Here is a 22,561-nt window from a genome sequence, read left to right on the forward strand (position 1 = left end):
ACGCACACCCTGTGGCCTATGGACTTTTGCGCAACCCTGTATATGCGAGATGAAAGCGCACAACACGTTTTATTTCAGTGAATGTAGATTAACTAGAATATTAATATGGCGTGCTTAATTATTCATCAATTAATGTACACAAGGAGTCAGGGAACCAAAACCTTAAAAACTGCTCTCTAGCCTTTTAAGAAGATGTGAGAATTAAGTGAGATGAAACACCCTGTGCACATTTTCTCTTAGCACTCGCGAGACTTGCTGTTCATATTGTTCGAGCGGAAGTACTTGTTGCGTAGAAGCAGCGGCGGCGAGCCGACTCAGTTCCCGGAGCACTGAGAAAATCGATTCATCAAGCGAGCCAAGCGGGAAATCAACCAAGTGCAGTGTGCCCAGGGCGAGATGAAAGTAAGCACATTCAGAACAGGGTGCGTACGAAGTGCTCGTGCGAAGCTCCGTGGATTTGTGCGCGCCACTTCAATGCCAAGACGTACCACCGCCGCCGATTGCTGTGCCTTGTTTTTCTTAATCCACCGGTGTGTCCTGCGCCCTGTGCAAGGATCAGGAGGAGACTCGCGCGTTGACCGCACACTGTCTCGCGGGCGAACGACGCGAGTGCTTTGTCCCAGACCTAGATAGTATTGAGCGGATTGACCGCCTAGCACACTGGCCGGTACCTGGCATGCGCGCTTTTTCCAGCGAAAGTCGTCTGCTTGCGTCTGCTTGCGTCGAAAGTCGTCTGCTCGTCGGACGGAGGCCGCCATCTCGTGGCGCTTTTTGATAGTCGTGGGGAAACTACTGCTACGTGATGCGCTTCCGCTGGAGAGAACGTCGCGCGAAAGAAGCATTTTTGACAGCGAATTTGTTGGAATTGATGCTATTTGCAGATTACAAGCGTACTACTGCCTAGCGGTGCTATATTGTTTTGCTACTTCCTGCGCAGCTAGGGCTGAAATTCCACTTCAAAGAGTTTAAATGCCAAGAAAAAAAAAAAAGACGGTGGCTGTTCCTGGCCCAGTGGGGTTGGGACGGTAGGTCAACGCCGCTTGCGGCGGGGGCTAGCCAGCTGCCGAATTTTTATCTGTTGTAGGCCGTCATTGCACCCGCAACCGCTTCGGTGGTGGACAACGACTGTTGTTGCGGCGCGCGTTTTTCTCTCCCTCTTTTTCTTTCTTATCAATATTTTTATTTTGTCCGCACGAGGAAGCGGAGGTGGCTCAGCTACAGAGCCAGTAGCAGGCCCGTGCATTTTCCTTTCCTTCTTCCTACAGCCACAACATCAGATGCCAAAAGTTTATGCTAAACAATCGCAGCTCGGTTGAAGTGACGCTTACATTAGTCAGTAAGACACAAATTTAGCATTGTTAACTTTCCTTAGGCCTAAAAAGACAAGTCCGAATATGATCGCTCAAGATGACAGTGGAAGAGCTAGCTGCAATGGCATATTTCTCTGGACTGAATGGCGATTCCAGACTTTGAGTAGCTACATACTACTGGAGCCGCAATTTAGATATGAGAAAAAGCTGTGTACAAAGCGCAAACCCTTAACAATTGTGATTGTTTATTATTCTTTGGCGCTTAGAACAACATCCTTAAAAAGTACCGAAAACATTGAAGTGATTTTTGTTGTTGCTGAAGCGCTTGCAGACAATGTTTTGGTGTCAACTTAGTCTTAATATCGAGTTCGACATAATCGCCCTCATGTAGATACGTCGCTATTTACAGCTCAACGCCATACCACTTCATACTTTTGGGTAATTACAAGTCAAGTTAAAAAACCCCTCCCCCCCCCCCCCCCCCTTATTTCTTTCTCATGTCTGCATACATTCAATGATTGATGTACACATGCTATTTCGGTAATTACTGTGCCTGATTGTTTTTTTTTTTTCGCACTTTGTGATGTCTCTTGTACTTATGGCTTAAACTTAAATTGTAATTGTAACTTTTGTAACTTGTAATTTTGTAATTTTAATTTGCAATTTTTCTTCTTGTCAGAGTTCTTGATGTTCTATGCTTGTTTATTATGCTGTACGGAATGTATAGCCGATGTTTGTGCTTGAGTTTGCATACATGCCAACTGGGTGGCATGAGGCTCCATTAAGCTGTTTCTTGTGACAGAGTTTTGCTCGCGTCTCCTGAATCATGTGCCTGGTACGTTGTCAGTAGCGGTACAGGTTAGCAAGAGTCGTTTGGAAGATTGGTAGCTAAAGCAGGGCGTGGACGCAGGGTGTTAAATCAGATTAAAGATTTTTAAAAATATACCGTTTCAAAGGAGACGCTCTTGGCACACATACATACATACATACATACATACATACATACATACATACATACATACATACATACATACATACATACATACATACATACATACATACATACATACATACATACATACATACATACATACATACATACATACATACATACATACATACATACATACATACATACATACATACATACATACATACATACATACATACATACATACATACATACATACACACATACATACATACATACACACACACACACTATATATATTCACGCCCAACGTGATGGTGCCCAAGGACGCGGGTTCGCATCCCGACCGCGGCAACCGACTGCGGCAGGCTCACATAGTCATCGGTTATATCTAAAGTTACTGCTAGTATAAGCGGCCACAAAATCTTCCATGATATACCTATTCTGGTATAAATTATTAATTTGCAGAAATCAGCGTTCAAAATTCTATAGTTCTTGCGTCAAGTAGATGTTAGTCACGCATAGGTGTTTCAAAAGCAACCTAGAAAACTAGAACAGTCAAACTCTCGTCCAGATATTAGTTATATATCCGAACTGAATGATGACGGAAATGACCCATTTGTCCGTTTTCTGCTTAGTGAATGCGGTAGCGCTAGCCCAGAACATCATAACATGCACGTTATGCAATAAAATCTGCGATGCTCATCATGAGCACGTGCTATGTATGGCGAGAAACAGATCGAATAGAAATAACAAAATGTTCAGACAAGGCTATAAAGGAAGCCAAGGAAAGTAGGCCCGAATCAGAAGGCCCACGTGCACTTGTCCTCGGGGTTCATGAAGGAGCCCAGCGAGCAATTAAACGCGTCTGCGAAGCCCTGGAAGTTACGGAGTGCGCCATTCACAATATGCCAGGCCGGCGGCCGGTCGCCGGCCGCCAGCACCCTTTCAAGGAAACGTTCGTCGTTGCTTTCGCAATAGTTGAGCGCGTAGTAGACAAAGTAGAGCCTCTCGGACGACAGTTCGTCGAGGCCCTTCAGATAAATCTCTCCGTCCAGGGTGGCCAAGAACGCCTTAAAGGACGGTGCCGCAGCGAGAACGTGCGCCAGCAGCGGCCAGCCTATGCCTTCAGAGCGGATCGTCATATTCGACGCGTCACTGAACTGGCTCCAGACGCAGGAGCAGGCGTCGTCCAGCAGCGCCCATGACTTCTGATGACCCGTGTGGTAGAGGAAGTCAAGGGCCTTGCCGAACACGTACTCGTAGACGCGGCTGGCGATGCGCGGTCCAAGTCGCGCTACCTGGAGGGGAACCAGCGAAGGCTCGTCGGCGTCGGCCCGAAAGAAGTCGAAGGCGCCAGGCGGCACGTCGACCCTGTCTTCTCCGACGACCGCTGACGTTCTTAGCAGGCCTCCGGTCCAAAGGTCGTCGAAGAAGAGGCTCGTCAGGTAGCGCTGGTACCGGTTGGCGTTTTTTAGCTTGATGAGCAGCGAGAATCGCTGGTGGACCGGTACTTGCCCGACCTATAAGGCGATGCGTCAAGCGGTTAGTACGCTATGTAACTATACTTATCGCCTACACAAAGTTGGCGTTGTTCACACAATGTAGCCGTAGCATCACCACCACATACATTCGTCAGTGACGCATTCTCAAGTCTAACCTTGGTGGAGTACCGTTAGTTATTTAGTATGCCAGACGAAGTTTAGAATCTCTATACTCTACCTTGATATGAATGCATTCGCGGCACATTAAGCGAACTGACTCTTGGAAATGCTTTCGCCCAATAAATTCGTTGACGATTCCATGTAGCAAACGGGGTAACAGCCCATATTGCATACATCCCTACAAAAATTTATAACTCAGTGTTTATACAACGTTACGTGGCATAAAAAGCATGCATTAAAAGTCCAAGCTACCCACTCTGTTCGCTCTTCATGAAGTGCACCAAAGCTTATGTCATTCTTTGACGAAGACAGTACAAACGTTTCACGTCAGTATCGCAAGACTAGCCCCTAATGCGAAAAAAGTATGCTGCGCACTTCACCAAATCTTCGAAGTTGCTATTCCGTTATGGACTGTGCTAGGGCACTGAGCTGTTGTCAGTTAAGACTGCTTTTTTTTTTTACTATCTGAACCATAGCTAGGCTGCTAGAGCCTACATGCAGGAGGCTCCGGGAATCAACATCTCACTGGTATTTCAAGTATTTCAGCAGTGATATTTCAAGAGCACTCATCGACAAAACAGCCATGATTTATCCTGTCACTGCGGTGAACGATGCAAGTTACTCGTATATTAAGATACCTTCGCGTAGAAGTAATCAATGTATCTGGAGCGTGCTTGAGCATCGTGCACCCAATCCGGCATGAGGGTGGTCCACTTGGCTGAGCGCAATATGCCACCCACGTGGTACAGGAACGGCTTGGGAAACAGCGTGACCATCTCCTCGAGCACTGCTTTCTTCACCGCCTCCACCAGGGAAACGGCCCGCAGGCGGCGCAGGCTGCGACCGATGTCTTCGCGGACCGCGTACAACGACAGGGCCGGCTCGAACTTCTCGAAGAAACGCACACAGTAGTGCTCCCTGCTCAAAGCCGGATGCCACTCCGGGAACCTTAGAGAAAATTGTGGAACACTGTCTTCGAGGAAACGGCAGAACAAGCCCGAGGTCGTGGTATAAACGCACGCACACAGGAGCTCCAGTGTTGTAATGAACGTGACACCTGCCACAAACTAAGCCACGAAGGGATCATGTGCTGCTGCATGAACGGTAGCTCAGTGAGTTTAAGGCGACCAAAACTTAACAATTTTTGACAAGCTACAGATATACCCTGCAACGTATTCATACTTTGGAGGCTATATTTGAATGACAAATGCTGGTCGCCATGTCTGAATATTAAGCTAATCTGCGCTGAATATTTATCTTTTCGGTGTTATTGTATGCAAATAGAGCAGTGGCATAAAAGTGGCGCCACCTGGTTACAATTCACCGCTAAAGACATTTGCATTGCTACGCCACCCTGTTGTAAGGAGAATGACTTACATTTTTGCACCTACATTGAATAATTCGTTACCTTCCTAAATGCTTCAGCCATCACAAAGTAATAACAACTGAGGTACAAAACATCATTTGCCTTGAGAGCATAATTTTTCTTAATGCACTATTAGATTGAGCGTAACTGATCTTAACCACCAGAATGCAACAGCAGCAGTCGACAAACTGGCGGCTAGAATTTCCAGCTAGAGAGCTCGACATCGGTACATAGTGGGAAGCGTGCTCACGGAGACGCTGCGAGGGCCCCGAGCAAGGAGAGTGATCTGTTGTCCAGAAGCAGTGGGGCCAGCACAAGTTTGGCGCGGAATCCCAAGTAGGCCATGATCTCCACGTCCTGTAGCTGCTGCAGCGCTTCTTGTAGAGCGTACAGGTATCGCATGGAGTCAACAGACACGTACATCGACGAAAAGTCCGTGTCGTTCTCACCCATCATGGCCCGGAACAGGGCTCCCCAATTGAGCTTGCCCGATTTCGGAAGCTCCTGGACCTGAACCAAGCGCGGCGGATCGTGCACACTGGTGACCATGGCGCGGCTCAGTGTCAGCTCTACGTTTAGCACGTTTACTTTTATCCCGTGGGTGAGATTACTCTGGCCGAGAATCAGGTCCATCGCATCGGACACGTAGCTGTAGTTGCTACGCGTAGGGGAGATAATGAAAGATCCCATGACCAGACTTGGAAGGCCGATGGAAACGAGCGTCTCGTTCGGGAAGTCGCTGTCCGTGGTCGGCTTGATAGAGAACAAAGCCGGCTCGTTGACGGTGCGGTAGAAAACACCTATGCTCGTCGACAGTTTTGTATCGCCGTTGTTGCCAAATGTGGGCCACACCGATCGGCGGAGTCGGCTCGCCATGGTCTGGATGCTTAGGTACCAGCTGACGTTGCCAAAGTCACGAACAAGTTCGTCGAAAAGCGGTCGCTCGAAGTCCCCTGACTTATGGCTTCTGCACTCGTTGTACAGGTCGGCGACTCGCTCCAAATCTTCAGAGTACCGCTGGAAGGCACCGTCCACGAGTTGCGTCAAGTGGTCCTGTGTAAGGGTGTCGACAGAGACTGTAGCCGAGCCTTTGGGTACGCTGACACGCTGGGACCAATGGCCGCAGACATGCGTGTAAAAGTCGTCGCAAGGTGATACGAATTTATCCAGCTGCTTCGAAATGTTCAGTGACTCCCGCTCGCAGGAGGCAGAGGAGCACGGCTTTGGGTACTCCATCACCTGCGAGCCGTTACAGCATATGGTTATTGATATTTCTAAAAATCTACGGTAATTTAATGGCTTGTTTAATTCAAGCAAGGCATGCGCTTTCAAGAAAATGCTGTAGTGTGAAGTCCATAGACGGACTTCGCCCGCAACACTAATGTATCGCTAGTACAGAAAGATACGACGATTGGAAATATAAACAGATGGGTCCATGCGGACAAGATGCAAGATGCTTTTTGTAAGTTATAATATAGAAAGGGGGAATGCTACTGTAGCTACCTATAGCCAGGAGGGGCCGACTACCCTAATCTCCCCTGGCAAGCGATTTATTTTGAACACCAACGTGTCGGACAGCGAACTGTTTTTGCACGGCTCCTGTTTCATGGTGCGGAAACTGTCGCCGTTGGTCGTGTCTGATTAAAAGCCCCAAAGAAATAAAGACAAGACAAAGAAGAAACGTAAAGAAGATGGCAGGCTAAGTCACGACGCTTCGATTTGCATTTTTACTTTCGTAAATTGTGAAGTGATGTCACATCCCTAAGCAACATACGAACTTTACATAGAGCACGCTCTAAGTGACAGTTCTGGATTAATTTATGTTGCATCTGTTTCTTTTACAAGTGGTTTTGTATTTCGCCTCCATCGAAATACAGCCTTTTTGTTTTTCTGTAGTATTTAGTGTCGAAGCCTTTAATAAATGTGGTGTCCTTAGCGCAAAAATATTTCATCTATTTGCTATATATTTGGTAGAAATATATTTGCTATATATTTGGTATGAGCTGCTTTGGGACCAGCTCATACCACGCCTAAAAACACAGCTCAACATGCAAATGACGAGTGAGTAGACAAAAAGCGCTGACCATCAACTCACTTGATGGTGACACTTTTCTGTCAACTCGCTTGCAATTTGTCCAGCCTCGTCTTATTGCTTCTCTTCTCTGTTGCGTCTTTTTAATGGTTTTAGGGTGTCTTTTCTTCATTGCGCTGTGTTTTTAGAAAAGGCGTACCGACTAGCACAACTCCCAGTTTTATTGCAGCTCAAACAAATAGGTACACTATAACGCAGTGCTCAAAATAGTTTCGAGCACTTGGAGTTATATAATGGTGCGCGTACATTGCACAGTACACCGAGGGATTGCGTTTCGCCTCCATTGAAGTGCGGTTACTACGGCCGGAATCTCGAAAAACAACTTCCAGAGAAAGAGGGCGAAGTTAATGTGCTGAGCTTTGTGAGCACGAAAGTACAGAAACATTTTCGTGCGCGGATGGCTAAGTACGTTTCATTCTTCCTCTTTTCTCTTTAGGATTTCCTCTTTGAAAGTTTGATGGCCATTGTGCTATGCGGAAAATTTCCTAAAGCTATTTCTGCATGCAGTTCTGGAGTCGAAGTAAGTAACCAGGCTTTCTCGCCTGTGTCCCGGTGCTGGCAGGCCCATTGCAAAGGCGAAATTTTGGTCAGTGCCTCTCGTTCTTTAAGAACTGTCTTCTCTGGGCACATTTAATGGATTGCAGGCGGAAGCATATAACCGCAGTGAAGACACTTGGCTAAGAACTTGCCGCTCCAATGAAATTTTCAAGTAAGACGCCTGGGCTAACAGTTTACAGTCTCTGGCCATTTCGTTTGCCCCCTTTACTTATACTGTGGGTACTTGATGCGATGCAGTATAGAAGTTATACTTAAATTACATTTTGGATTGCTGTACGGACACACAACGAACAAAAAAGTGTACAATAAACGAGAACGCAAAGTGCTACGCCGAATTTCTTTACAACTGAGTAGTATTTCCCGCAGAACTTCCTGCACAACTGTTAATGCATATCTATTATTTTAAACTGATTTCACTTGCCCCAGCCTGCAGAGTCGGGAGGGTACGAAATCGGTCGGTGAACTTGCTTTTTTCCCTTGAAAAATTATTTTTATTCTCATAACCTTTCTTCCTGCCCCCCCCCCCCCCCCCCCCCTCTCCTCTCTGCTCACCTTTTTTTTTTTTTTTTTTTCATTGCCTTCCTCGTACACGCTATTAAGCCGAGACCACCCGTCAATACTGCTATGAAATAAACTACAGCCACTACGTACGTCCACCGGCGGTGGCAGGGAGGGGTGTCTATGTGTGTGTTTGGGTGGGGGGGGAGGGGTAGCTTTCTAGCAATGATTGAAATGATTACGTCATGGCGCCATGTTGGAATTTAAGATCTCTTTGATGAACCACTAATCGCGCACTTATGTCGGCAGGGTGGCGGTTCCTGCTCTATGAAGGTCGAGAGAAAAAACAACCTCAACATAAGAACAACAGATTACCCTGTGGGAATCTGTAGACTATGTAAGCGTGGCACGGGTGCCTAGTTGTCCTCTGACCTGAGGCAGCAGTTCGTCCAGCGGTGTGAAGACGGCGGGATGGGGATGCGTGCGCGGCGAGAGTCTTGTCTCGACTTCGTGCTTCTTTTTGCTACCGTTGCTATGGCCTCGATGGGTGGAGTGGCGTTCGGGTGACGCTTGGTAGTGATCTCCGCTGTGCGGCATGGGAATGTCGAACGTCTTTCCACCATCGCGGGGCATTTTATTCGGAGAAGAGGAGGCAGTCCTGTAGTCCGAAGAAAACGCAACTATCAACGATGCTCTGTGTGTTTTCTATGGTCGGCGATAATGCGGAGAAAAGTGAAGAATTATCAATTGTAATTAAAAATCAATTTATCGATAACAAAGAGCTAAGTATTTGCGATGGAAAACCTACACTCATTAAACAAAGAGACCACTAAATAAAAATGCCTAAAATAATGTACTAGCACGGTAGATGAAATACAGCAAGGGATCGAATTCAATTATATGCGCCGCACAAGTTGTACTCGCCGTCAAGGTCACTGGAAGAAATCGAGAAAATGATGAGACTGTCGTGCAGTTTAAGTACTCGCATGCCACGAATATACGGGGCACAAATTAAAAAGAAGCTAACACTGCGGGAGGATAACATAAAATGAAGGGTTCATGACAACATGCCCTCCACGTTTGGCAGTCAACTGCCATCACCCTTTATCTTTTTCCCACACTATGTTCTGAGCATGTGTGGGCAGTGCTGTCGCTTGCTTTTTTTCAGCCCTGATAAGACTGCGAACTGTTCTTATGAATATTACTTACGGCATAAGTAGCACAATGGAGAACGACTAATTTTACTTGCTTTCTTTTCCACGAGTCTATAGGCCATCAGTAGACAAGTGGGCGAAGATTGTGCTTATTGATTCCTTAAATACCACGAAGCGACCGTGGCCACGATCGGTAAAAATTAGAATGAGGGCTATTCACCACCTGATATTAATCTACGACGGATGAATGGTCAATACACGCTATAATTCCAAGCTGTCCAAAATTTCCTCTTGCCGGCCGGCTCACTCATTGTGCTGCTTGAAATATTGACTATGGTTCTGTTGTAGCATTAAAGCGGTAGTGATAAAATATGCACATATTGCTATGCACAGGACAGGTATGACAGATACTATGTCTTTCCTTTCCTGTGATTCAATTATTGTTATTATTATTATCATCATCATCATCATCATTATTGTGATGTACTGCTGCAGGTTGGCGCGCTTGAGAGCAATGAGAGCATGGAAACATGCATCACCAACAGTCCTCAGATGCTGGTAGTTTCCTATACTAAAGAGTGCAAACATTAGGGGGACGCCCTCACTTCGCCTTAAGATCTGACGAGAAGCGCCTTTTACTTCCACTATTAGCTACTTTTATATATTTTGTTTAAGTTGCTTTTCTGAGGAAAGAAAGACGCAGCATCTGTCTCTGTGCCTCTAAAACCGCCTTTTTGTTCCGGGAATACTTTTACATTTTTTGCTTATGTTGATTTTTTTTTCGGAATAGCAGGTGCAGTATCCCACTTCTCAGTATATAAACACCTACACTCGTTAGAAGGGCATATGTCACTGCGTTGAATTCCTATCGCAAACTAGTTTCCAACATTAGTAAAGCTTAATGGTAAATAAGAACGCCATAATAAACGACATGGTATTGCCATGAACACCGCACAAAGACTGCATCAAAAGTAAGACGCTCTGATGGGCTAGTTGGTTCATTTGAAGCGAACGAGTAAAACTGCGCGAAAGACGGGACTGCGCCTTGTTTGTGCCTGTGTGTTCATGAAAGAGTCCCGTCTTTGGCGTAGTTTTACTCGTTCGCTGCGTCAAGATTTTTATACAAAATAATATGCGTGATTTCTCTGACACAGTTTTTCTCAGTTTGGGTATGGTGACGGCGAAGGCTTTTAAGTCGAACTAGCTCAATATGCTTGACGTAATACGCATTTGAACACCCGAAGTGCCCTCTCAACGTCTCATTCCCACAACGGGTAAACACACCTGGAAGCCCTCCGCGGCGCCGCGTTGGCGGCGGTCAGGGCGTGCGAGCTGCTCAGGATGGCAGCCCGGAATGCCACGAAGGGCAGCAAGCCCGCGAAGAGCACCGTGATGGTTGCCAGGACCACAATGGAGAACTTGCTGCTCAGGAACCTCTGTGTCAGCGACTGTGGCTGTGCGGCCACCGGCTCCATGTGTCGCTGCCGCTGCAGGTTTTCTGTGGATATGGAGACGATCTCGTCGCCCACGTCCTCCGTCCACATGGCACTCTCGAGACTAGATGAGCAGCGGGTAGACGAGAACGGAAGGAGATGCCGGCGAACCGGCGTAGCACGTTGAACAGCCGCAGAAGCCCAGAGAGCTAACAGAATTCTGGATTGTAAGCGCGTGATGCAACGCTCGCGACATTATCTTAGCGTCTTTTTCTATGTCGGAGTTGCCCTGATGGATGAATGGCAATAATGAAGCGCAGCTGAAACCTGTAATGAGGCGAAAGAAAACTTGACTTGTCTGAAAGAAGGCTGCAGGGTAAAGACTGAAAGTCAGTAGGAAAGTGAGCAGCCCTGCTGAGGGCGGGAAGAAATGAAACGTCTTCCACTGGCAGTCTTCGAGACGTTTTAAGGTTAACCTTTAAAGTATAATTCGCAGTATGAGCTGCACTTTCAAGGTTTAAGGGTGATGCCATGAAAAATACCAACGAGGGGCCTAGACAATTTAGTCTTGCGATCTCGTCTACTGCGCGTTCGTGATGATCACCATGAGAGCAAAGGTATCTAAAAATTCCGAGAGCACTGAGGAATCTACACTGCAGAAATGCGAAAGCCTAAGCTTTGCTAGTGCATACGCTGCATCACGTTTGCTCTCGTTATCATTACAAACTAAATTAACCGTCATTATAATTGCTAATGTCATCATTGTCATTATCACTAATTGCAGTGTCATTGTCATTGCTACTATCATCCTCACGGTGGACAAGGAGACTTACGATGTGCGTTAACGATCCCGGAAATGGCGCAGTTGGCTAATGTGCCCAGTTGGGGATCCATGGATTTGAGAATCGATTCCGCGGTGGAGATATGTTAAATTTATTTGAAGTATCTTCCTCACGATAGACGCCACTAGGTGATGACGCCACAATCTCGCAGTATCCCGCAGAATATCGCGAAAAGGTGTCACACTTCTCGTGGTCGGACGGACTGGGTCATGGCCAAGAGTATGAACCATTAGAGGCTTTCGTCTTAATATCTCTCCCCGTCCTGCGCCAGCTGTCTCCACATAATTCCCGCTCATACTTCGTTTTCCTTCCCTTAGGATCCAATCTCTCGCACTTAGCGACCGCGCAGGTTATCTTCCCTTCTCATTACACGCCCTGCGCATCCCTATTTCGTCTCCTTGATTTTGACTAGAATGCCAACAACTCGCATTTGTTGCCTCAGCCACTCTGCACGCTTCCTCACTCTTCAAATTTCACCTATACCATTTTCCATTCTAAGGATTTCTGCGTTGTCTTCAATTTAAGTTCTAAAAGTTTACTTAGCGTCTCAGTTTTCCTTTTGGGTTAGTCTCTTTATTAGTTGTGTTCTGAACATGTCCGACAGCAAGTGCATGAACTTTCGCTTCCCGCCTTCAGGATTGTCTACAGCTGTGGCCCGAAACGATCAACGATCTCTCAATGAAACCTAAAACAGAGCAATGGAAACGGCGGGTTTATGGGGCTCTTATCCTACGGTAAAATGATTTCATATTTGCGCACATTCCAATAATGAAAGGTCCCGCACTGGAGAATTGGTGACATGAGCATCTCTGAAGCACTGAAGTCGCTCTGTCGTCGTCAGTGTGATGTCACGCTCCCGTAATGGGAGCGCAATAAATAAAACACACCAGAAAAACTGCGCATTGTCGCGAAAGTGATTCGAACCAACCTTGATGTGCGCAGATAAGCTTTCATAGTCGCATAATTAGACAACTAAGCCACCTCCACAGTCTGACGTACGCACGATGGAAGCTACAAACGTTAGAAAGTCATAGGACAACTTAACACGCGAATATAATTGAGAAGATGTAAGATTTGGTTAATGTCATCAGCAAATCGCGGATTACTGTATTCTCCATCTACCCTTATCCCTAACTGCTCCCATTCCAAGTCTCTGAATACTTCCTCTAAGCAAGCTGTGAATAGTACTGGGAGATCGTGTCTCCTTGCCTAACACCTTTCTTTATGGGAATTTTGTTACTTTCTTTATGCAGAACTATGGTTGCTATGCAGCCACTATATATATCTTCCAGCACTTTCAAGTACGGCTCGTCTATCCCTTGATTTCGCAATGCCTGCATCACCGCCGAGGTTTCAACAGAGTCAAATGCTTTTTCGTAATCAATGAATGCTATGTACAAGGGCTGGTTATATTCCGAGCATTTTTCTATCACCTGGTTGATGATATGTATATGATAGATCGTAGAGTACCATTTCCGAAAAACTGCTTGATCCTTTGCCTGATTGCAGCCTAAGGTTGTCCTGATTCTATTAGCGATTACTGTAGTAAGTACCCTATACGTAACTGACAGTAAGCTGATTGGTCTGTAATTTTTAAGGTCCTTAGCCACAATTTTCGCAACCAGTTGACTATCCAAACTTAGCCACATCAGTGTCCGCAGAAACCCCGCAACCACAGTACATCGCTGAGAAAGTCAAGTGCGCCGACGTACCGTTAGAACACAGGGTAACCTTAGGCGTTAAACCTTACTTATGAATGAGGATAATGTTTGCATTCAGAAATATGGGAGAGGCCTCCGCCCTGCAGTGGGTATAGTCATGCTGATGATGACGATGATGATGAAAATTTGGGTACAGCGTACACTCTAATATGGGTATTCCTTTGCTGCTGATGAAAATTGTATATAAAGTGATTAAGGACAGGACATTCTCCATGGAGAACAAGTTGATAACTGCATATCAAATAGTAGAGTCACATAAGGTTCAGTCTTAGTCGATACCTTTACACTTTATTATAGCTTTCATGCCATTGGTTGGGAAACTAGATGAAGCAACGCATATACAGTTTCAGATTTATGCACATGACGTCACAATATGGCCAATTCATTAGCATCTACAGACACAGAACCTTAATTTGCAAGCAGCCTTAAACACATTGAACGAGTAAGTTCGCAACGTAGGCCTAGAAATGTCACCACAGAAGTCCATCTACATTCACGCGCGAAAAAATAACACAAGAAAAAAAAATTATGATAATGGTTTGGTTTGTGGGGTTTAACGTCCCAAAACGACTCAGGCTATGAGAGACGCCGTAGTGGAGGACTCCGGAAATTTCGACCACCTGGGGTTCTTTAACGTGCACTGACATCGCACAGCACACGAGCGCCTTACTTTTCGCCTCCACCTAAAAGCTGCCGCCCAGGCCGGGATTCGATCCCGCGCCCTTGGGAACAGTAGTCGAGCGCCGTAACCACTGCGCCACCCAGGCAGGGTAATTAATTAAGACAATTATTTCAATTTGAAGGTTTGTAACCACACATAAGACTTGAAGGAGCTGGGGGCCTTGGGCTAGACATATATCAGTCAAGCAAAAGAACACAATGGCTGCACAGGACAAAAAACACACACACAAAAAAACAAAAAAAGCAGCAGCGATTTTGTTAAACCTGATCAAACAAATCTTATTTTGGGAGGAGGGGCCTGAACCGATTTGGCTAGACGTTTTGTGCGTTCAGTGCTTCATCCCAGATTGCTGTACCAAGCTTAGTTCAATTGAATGACGAAAAGTCATTGGCGAATCTTGGAACAATAAGTAAGAATGCAATGTGCACCATCACGGCCTTGCGAAAACTTATACTCATCCCTATGCTTAATGAATATGCGCAGTTGAACACGTAGGCCGGAGTTATTTAAAAGGGAGAGTCAACAAGACATTTAATAAAAAAATATGCTGCGCCCATTGCAGCCATATAGAGAGTGAGATGACAGTACATACACCGAAAAAAAAAAAAAAAAACACAGATCTCCTCAACTATACAAGACTAGTAAACTCCATCGTATAAAACAAAGCAGACAACCCGCTCAGCGGTTGATATAAGTCCCGGAACACCCGAATATGCTTGTAATATAGCTTTCTTGCATTAGTGATGTGATGGATTCTATAGATACCATATGATTCATAAAAGAAGTTATAATTTACACCTACTCTTGAGCGTGTGCTACGAAAGAAAGAGAGCTGGTTTAAAAGTGATCGAGTCGCGTGAAGGTAATGAAACTACAAACAAAGCGTCTAAAACCGCATGAGCACCCAACAGCTGTAATTTCCGCAGCCAGTGTTCACGCTAAAAAGCCATGTTTTCTACCTCCAACATCTGAGCATATTCGTAAAAAAGTAAAAATAATTGAGCAGGCTGCTTTCACTAACGCTAGTACCTCGGCACAGAATCGCGAGAAATAGCTGTTCAGTTAACTTTTCGTTTCGTCAAATATAGATCCACCTCATTTAATCGAAAAACAATTGTGCTATAGATATAATAAAGAGGTATTATTAAAACCCTGACATTGAGCTCAAAGAGAATTAGTGACATATTACTAGTGAATATTATATTTGCAACGCCAAGCACGAATGTTGTCCGAATGCCGTTTACGGAGAAGAAAAAATCAAGCATAATGACGAAGAATCGACTGGCTTTTTGCCGCTTGTTTTATACCTAGGAATGTTCAGGCTTTTGTCGTCGTTAGTATCGCTTGTCTGCGATGGAGTATTTTTGTCACAGAATGAAAACGCCGGTGAAACTTAACTGATTTAATGGCTACACGGAAGAAAACTACAGGAATTTACACCGACAACCTTTTCGCTCGGCGTCTTGCAAGCCACCGGCTGGCCGTAGTAAGCAGCAGTCGGGCCAGAAACGCTACTTTTTTCTTTAAGTTGCACGCGAAAACACTGCCAGTAAAGAAGTTCTTGGAAAGGAATAATTTATTTTTACCTTGGGGTTCGCATTGCTTATTTGTAAACAGCCAGAAACTATAGACCACGTTTTCTTACATTGTTGGGAAGGGGTATACTTTTGGAATATTTTACAAAGGACTTTAAAAAAGAATTTCCATTAGACTCGCATGGTATTAGGTACTTGCCAGTAGAGAATGAGGATGAGGTGTCATTTGACCTTATTATGCTAATAGCCCTCCACTGTATTTGGCGCTCGAGAATGGCAGGATACCATTGCGATCCTGACGTACGGCCAGCAAGGATCTATCTTCGGGAAGGCATGAATAGATATATTGAAATTCAGAAACTTGCTCCTGAAGCTCCCGAGTGGCTCAGAAGATTGGAGCCATTAGTGACCTTAAGAGAATTTTAGCATGACGACGCCACAACCCACCTGGCTGATTGTTGTATTAATGAATGCTCATTGTGCCCTGTAAGTGGTTTTTGTGTATTGTACTGAAGTCAGGTAATAAAGAAAAAAAAAAAAGCCGGGGTGGCGCAGTGATTACGGCGCTCGACTACTGTTCCAAAGGATGCGGGATCGAATCCTGGCCTCGGCGGCCGCTTTTCGATGGAGGCGAAAAGCAAGGCGCCCGTGTGCTGTGCAATGTCAGTGTACTTTAAAGAACCCCAGGTGGTCTAAATTTCCGGAGTCCTCCACTACGGCGTCTCTCATAGAGTCGCTTTGGGACGTTAAACTCCACAAACCAAACTAAACCAAACCGAAGAGTACCGAGGCGCGCACACATACGCACACACACGCGCCCGCACAGACACATACAACCGCAAGTGACCGCTCTGCTGGTTGGTGTGGTTCACCGGAAGGGAAAGGCGTAGTATCGGTCACACTTGTTCTGTGTATACCTGAACTGCGCCGTAAGGGAAGGGTGGAAGGTGAGCCGTAGTGGAGGGCTTAGGAGTAATTTCGACCACTTGTGGATCTTAACGTGTGCACACATCGCACAGCACACGGACACCACTTCGTTTCGCCTCCATAGAAACGCAGCCGCTGCGGTCGGGATCGAGCCCTGGAACTCCGGCACAGTAGTCGCGCGTCTTACCACTGCACCACACCAGCCTTTCTCCGTTTTTGTCCCCGACATAGACTGACCGTGTAGAACCTCGGCAGATAGTTTAAACAGGAACTAAGCGTTCGATAACATGATGCGTAAATCAGTCGATGGCTGCTCTTGAGAAGTGCGAATGGTGTGACAGATACCTGGCCACGAGAGACACGCAAATTTAACAAAAAACGACATGAAACTTGTCAGACATTTCTACAAGAAAATGGCAGTGTTGCCTATCCACTGAAAGTTTAACTCGCATATTTCTGTACAAAGAACAATGACGAAGTAGAAAAAATTAAGACATTTAACTTCACCTTAACAGTAGACAAGATAGCGTGCGTGCTCACTGCCTCATTGGTTCCTATTCTGGCGCTATTTTGATGAAACCCGCTTATTTGCCTATTAATAATGACGGAGACATTTAAGCTCAGCATATTTCGCTTGCTGACGTTCAAGCTTGGCTTCCTACGTACACCTACAGCGCGTTGCTTCGGTTTCTCACAGTTCATCGCGCACGCACGCACGCACGCACGCACGCACGCACACACACACGCACGCACACACACACACACACACACACACACACACACACACACACACACACACACACACACACACACACACACACACACACACACACACACACACACACACACACACACACACACACACACACACACACACACACACACACACACACACACACACACACACACACACACACACACACACACACACACACACACACACACACATATATATATATATATATATATATATATATATATATATATATATTTGTCGACAGCACGCTCGTTTCTTTCACTAATCACCATTAACTACTCACAAATCAATCTGTCAACCAATCAGCCACGCTATTCTCAATTCGATCAACCAACACTACCTATGTAATTGGTGTTTTTTACAGGACGCCTATAATCTTTCCAGCATCTGTTTCGACTCGACCTTGACGCACAGTTTGATGACGATAGAGTGCATTGCCGAGGCGCCATCTAATTTTTCAAAAACGTACCAGATCTGTAGTTAGGATAACTAACGCCTCGCATGACGGCGCCACTCAAATGTTTGCACCGAAAGGAATTTGGCTCCTCTTGAAAACTCCCTCTGAAAGCGGGGTACGGCGATCGCTTTTCGGCCCAATGAGAACAGTACGCTACTTGTAAAAATTGTGCTTAAGAGCAATAAAGACAGTCAAACCCCATCTTTGAAGCAGTAGGCAGAAAAAAACCCGCGAAATCAAACCGTGCATACTGCCGTCAAATTCCCTACGCGTCTTTGACTCTTTAGGAAAGTACGCATCTTTCTTCACTTCGGTCCTTCCTGTGTGAGGCTGGCGAGCTAGCGAACCGAATAAAAAGAAATTGACTGCAAAGAATGTCTAGTCCAGATCGAAAAAAAAAAAAAAGCGCACCTTTACTAACTCGTTCCTCAAGGTGGCCTCGTGGGTGCTCTAACGGTAAACCGTGTTCTCGAATCGAACGTACGGTTTATTCGTACTCGGAAAATCAATGTATCATGGTCATATAAAAGTGAGAGCACGATTCCCATGACAAACATTACGGAGCGTCGATGTGGGGGCATTGCAGAAGCATTCCGGCTTGTCGGTGCCTGGCTGTCGCTATATTATAGCGAATGGGCGAAGTAGAAGAAATGTGCAATATATATATATATTTTTCAGGTGATATTAAACACGTCATTGAATTTTTCAGTTCGCCGTAGTGTCTCAGCTTTGCACTGTACGACGAAAGTATCGAATTTATTATATGGGTCTGACTGAACAAGTATAGTTTTACATTACTGCATTTACTTGCTCGAAGCGCGATTGAATAACCATCATGTTTGTAGGTCGCACGAATTTAAATACTGCAGATATATTTCGAAGCTTTACTGTGCAGAATGCTGGCACTGTTAAGCCGGCTTTCGTAGAAATCAGGTCATAGGGAATTGCCATTCTCTCCCTGAATTCCGTCCCTAAATTAAGGAGCTTTTTGGTACGCTTTTGAACTCAATAGTGAACTATACACAGTCTTGATTTAACATTTACAAGACATAAACGGCAGTTATGAAGAAGCCAAAACGTAATTGATGTTTTTACTTGGTTGGTTGGTTAGTTTTTTTTATTTTTTTATCTTTGGAAAAGGCGATTCTGGCTATGAGAGACGCGGTAGTGGAGGGCTCTGAAAATTCCGACCATCTGTGGTTCTTTAACATGCACTGACAACGAACAGCGCACATGCGTCTTGTTTTTCGACCCCATTGCTTTCTTTATGATTGGAGAACCTAAAGCGTTACAGATATGTAAGCTTATGAATATTCTTTTGTGTCATTTAGAAATCGACGAAGAAAAAAGAGCCTTTGAATGTGCTTGGAGAAGAAGCAATGTTTTAAAATGTAAATATGTTAATAATCATTAATATTGTTGCATTTCAAACAGCTTGGCACTAAGGCAAATAATTGCGAGCATAACTGTATAACAAAAAAACATCTACGTCGGCTGGTGATGAATGAAAAATGTGAAATGTTATCCACGGACACTACAGAGAGATTATAAACTGACGTATAATTTATTAAAGCAGCTAGTTGTCGCAAATCGTGTAATTCGGTCTAATCGCTTGAGTTTTCTTTTTATAATTTTGCATGAAAGCATTCAGCACCTAGCGGAACGCTTTTGGGACCTTACTCACCGTGAGACTGAGAAAACTGCGTCGATATACTTTGTGCGGCATGCTTTAGAGAATGCACTCATTGAGGAATCATCCATGCACACAGTTTTTTTCAGACACACACATACACACAAAGAAAGGAAGAAATGAAGTAAAAAACGAAAGAAAATAAGAAAGGGAAAACGAAGGAAAGGAAGGAAAGAAGGAATGAAGAAATTTCAGAAGCAGCGCCTTGATAAAAAAAAAAAAAAAGCAGGAGGATACACGGCGCAAGCATTGACAACACATATAACTTAGGAAGGCTTCGGAGGAAGTGCATATGATGTGTAACTTCCAATGTATCCCTTCGCTGTTGCTGCACTAAGGAAAAAAAAAGCAGATTTTTTTTCGAATGAAATGCACTTACTCTCAACCTTGCGAAGTGTTTTCCCTGCCATCGGTTCGAGTGACGATGTGGTTGTTGGCACTTACGTTCCTTCGGTGCGCAAACTAAGTGCCGCTACGACATGTTAATAAGATGTTCGTCTGTGGCTACGGGCACATTTTATCCCTATTGCTTTTTGCAGTCCCTTGCGGCGGCCTTCGTAATGGGCAGCCGGCTCGACACGGATACGAGGTCGCCTTTCTCAGAACTTACACTTGTTGCTCAGCTAATAGGCTGTCTCACAGATTACGGCTTGGCATCGGAGGGACGCCAATACTTTTCTACGACGCCGAACAAGCTAATCAATAAAAAGATCCCGCTTCTAGGCAGCTGCGAAAGACATCACTTCGAGAAGCCGATAGCCGGCTAGATTTTGCCAAGCTGCGTAGCGCTGTCCGTAAACCAATGAAGCATTCCTGCAACGACCTTCTCCTCTTCCGATGACTAGGTTTCTTGCGAGAGAATTAAAAACAGGTCATTGTGAAACGCCTCTTTGGTTAATCCATGACTGGTTATCGGCAAATCATTTCCCGCGTGATTAAACTGAAGGACGCGTTGTTGCGCAATTTTGCTGTATTTGCAATTGTGCACTTCTGGTGTAATGGCATGATATAGCAGTGACAGTGTAGCTCGAATCAGGAGGTTCCATCTCATGGCCATTTTAAAGCGCCCGGCGCGGAACAGCTGCTCTCCGTGCCTTGAATTTAATTAGTTTATTAGCATACACGGAAGCGGCGATGCATACACGGAAGCGGTCATGCATCCGATGACGGGAATATGAAGCTGCCACGGTAGTCGATCACCACGTGCATAAGCGGGCCAATGCGACCGTCAATCACAGCAGCATATCCGCTGCGGATAAAAAAAGCTATAGCGTTGACCCTAGCATCAGGACGATGCAGGAGAAGTCTCTGATGATATTAAAAAAAAAAAAAAAACTTAAAACATGCATGTCACAACTATCGCAAGGGCGAGGCGTGCAAGTAAACAGAAACGATACTAGAAGACGCGGGAACAAGCCTTCAGAACCGGAACATATAGGGAACATTATTATGGAAGCCAGGACACGCGCGAGTAACGGAAAACCAGATAGTACAAGATATCACGCGACAACGCGTAGAAAGCTGTGGGATTTCGACTCGAAGCTTCGAAGGCACCTAAATCTAGTCACACTGACATGCGCACATTGAGAAACTTGGTTACTACAGGGATACCAGGGATATATATTCTGGTCCGCGCAAAGCACTGGAGAAACGAAAGGTTGTGATATGGTGGAAAATGCAAACTTCCTCATTAAATATTCAGAATAAGTTAAGCAAAATATACCTAACACATTGCAAAAGCGCTGCTCTTTGTTTTGGAGGTAACCCTATGTCATATCACCTCACATAGAAATGCGGCGGAACACCGGTTGGTTCAGTAATTCAAAACCGACGTGCAGCAGTGCAGCGGGAGCAGATGCTTACCAGCAAATACATAAAGAATCCGCAATGGCTGGTCCGACGTGCCAAGCAGGCAGCAGAAACAAGTGTTACCCTGGACCGAGGGTGTGCCCACTGCATTGAAAGGATAGAAGCAAGACATCAAGCTGATATAATACCAAGAATCGGTAACCTTTCTTTCTCTTAAGCCTACACTCACTCACGAGCGTGTTTACGATGCACTTTGCGCTGAAAGCGTGGAACTTTCCTTTATGCGTCGTCATTTGACTACATGCGCCTTTAGCGGATTCCCTATTTCGCTATATGAATAATAGTTTTGCATCACAGTCTGATTGATTTTATTACGGGTCTTACTGGCGTAATTTAGATAACTGTTGTTCTAATGTCTTTTTTGTAATTAAACTTGTAAAACAAATTACTAGGTCGCCAAATCGACTGTGATTCTACAGTCATAGCATTTGTTGTTTTGAGTGCTGTAAGTGTGACAGTGCTCACTGTTAACGACGTAGTGCCATACATTTTGTCCGTTGTGTCATTCATCATGGGATATTAAGTACGACGACACTCTTCTAGCGCAGTGGACACCCAGCGTGGTCTGGCATAAACAACGTCCCGTCCAACCTGACTGCTTCGCATGAGCCGGGGCTGGCCTGCTGTGTCGACAGCGAGTTATTTGTTCCTGCGTAGGACATGGGCTGGCTGAATAAATTATGCTCGCCTCTGCGGACCTCACCTGCCCACCACTCTCTCTCTTTCTCTCTCTTATACGTGGATATATTTACACTTGTGGCGCCCGGGTTGCGGCCTGCAAGCAACACGAAACCACCTTCGTCTAATATGCTGCTCGGGCGACCGTCGACGCGGCTTTGCATAGCAGAATGAACCCTTCATGGAATGATTTCATGAAGAAAACATGAGCCCCATCAGCTGCTCTCCCTTACTGACACCCAGGAACACTGGATTCTTTGCCTGCCGCTAGTAGGGCGGGGTGAACGCGCGTCGAATATGGGGCCAAGGCCGACTGTCTGCGTGTTGAATTGCGCTTCATTTACGCTGCATTGAGGGAAGCGTCCATTCTCGGGCACACGCTGGGGGTTTGCCGGTT

General features: G+C 45.4%; 3 protein-coding genes across 3 annotated transcripts in view; all 3 read right to left on the reverse strand.

Annotated features, from left to right (window-relative positions):
• The window catches only part of LOC146208324 (uncharacterized), a 79,039-nt gene that overhangs the window by 28,415 nt on the left and 28,063 nt on the right, over positions 1-22,561 (reverse strand). The gene's annotated exons all lie outside the window — the stretch shown is intronic.
• Positions 3,045-9,052, reverse strand: LOC146208326 (neprilysin-2-like). The gene is made up of 4 exons (XM_084597060.1): positions 8,852-9,052; positions 5,522-6,510; positions 4,544-4,823; positions 3,045-3,764 (listed from the first exon to the last, which is right to left on the reverse strand). Exons 1-4 carry the CDS (start codon positions 9,050-9,052, stop codon positions 3,045-3,047), a joined length of 2,190 nt encoding a protein of 729 aa, XP_084453186.1.
• LOC146208327 (uncharacterized) lies at positions 10,833-11,117 on the reverse strand. The gene has a single exon (XM_084597089.1). It carries the CDS (start codon positions 11,115-11,117, stop codon positions 10,833-10,835), a length of 285 nt encoding a protein of 94 aa, XP_084453215.1.

The sequence above is a fragment of the Amblyomma maculatum genome, chromosome 1 (assembly GCF_055883805.1).
Source record: "Amblyomma maculatum isolate TAMU_Amacu chromosome 1, ASM5588380v1, whole genome shotgun sequence".
NCBI classification, from domain to species: Eukaryota; Metazoa; Arthropoda; class Arachnida; order Ixodida; family Ixodidae; genus Amblyomma; species Amblyomma maculatum.

Excerpts from the sequence above, each read along its gene's own strand:
- LOC146208327 (XM_084597089.1), bottom strand. The coding sequence starts at position 11,117 with ATGTGGACGGAGGACGTGGGCGACGAGATCGTCTCCATATCCACAGAA.
- LOC146208326 (XM_084597060.1), bottom strand. The coding sequence starts at position 9,052 with ATGCCCCGCGATGGTGGAAAGACGTTCGACATTCCCATGCCGCACAGC. Across the intron at positions 6,511-8,851 it reads TGGACGAACTGCTGCCTCAG|GTGATGGAGTACCCAAAGCC; the intron begins GTCAGAGGACAA and ends AACGGCTCGCAG. Across the intron at positions 3,765-4,543 it reads TTGATTACTTCTACGCGAAG|GTCGGGCAAGTACCGGTCCA; the intron begins GTATCTTAATAT and ends ATCGCCTTATAG.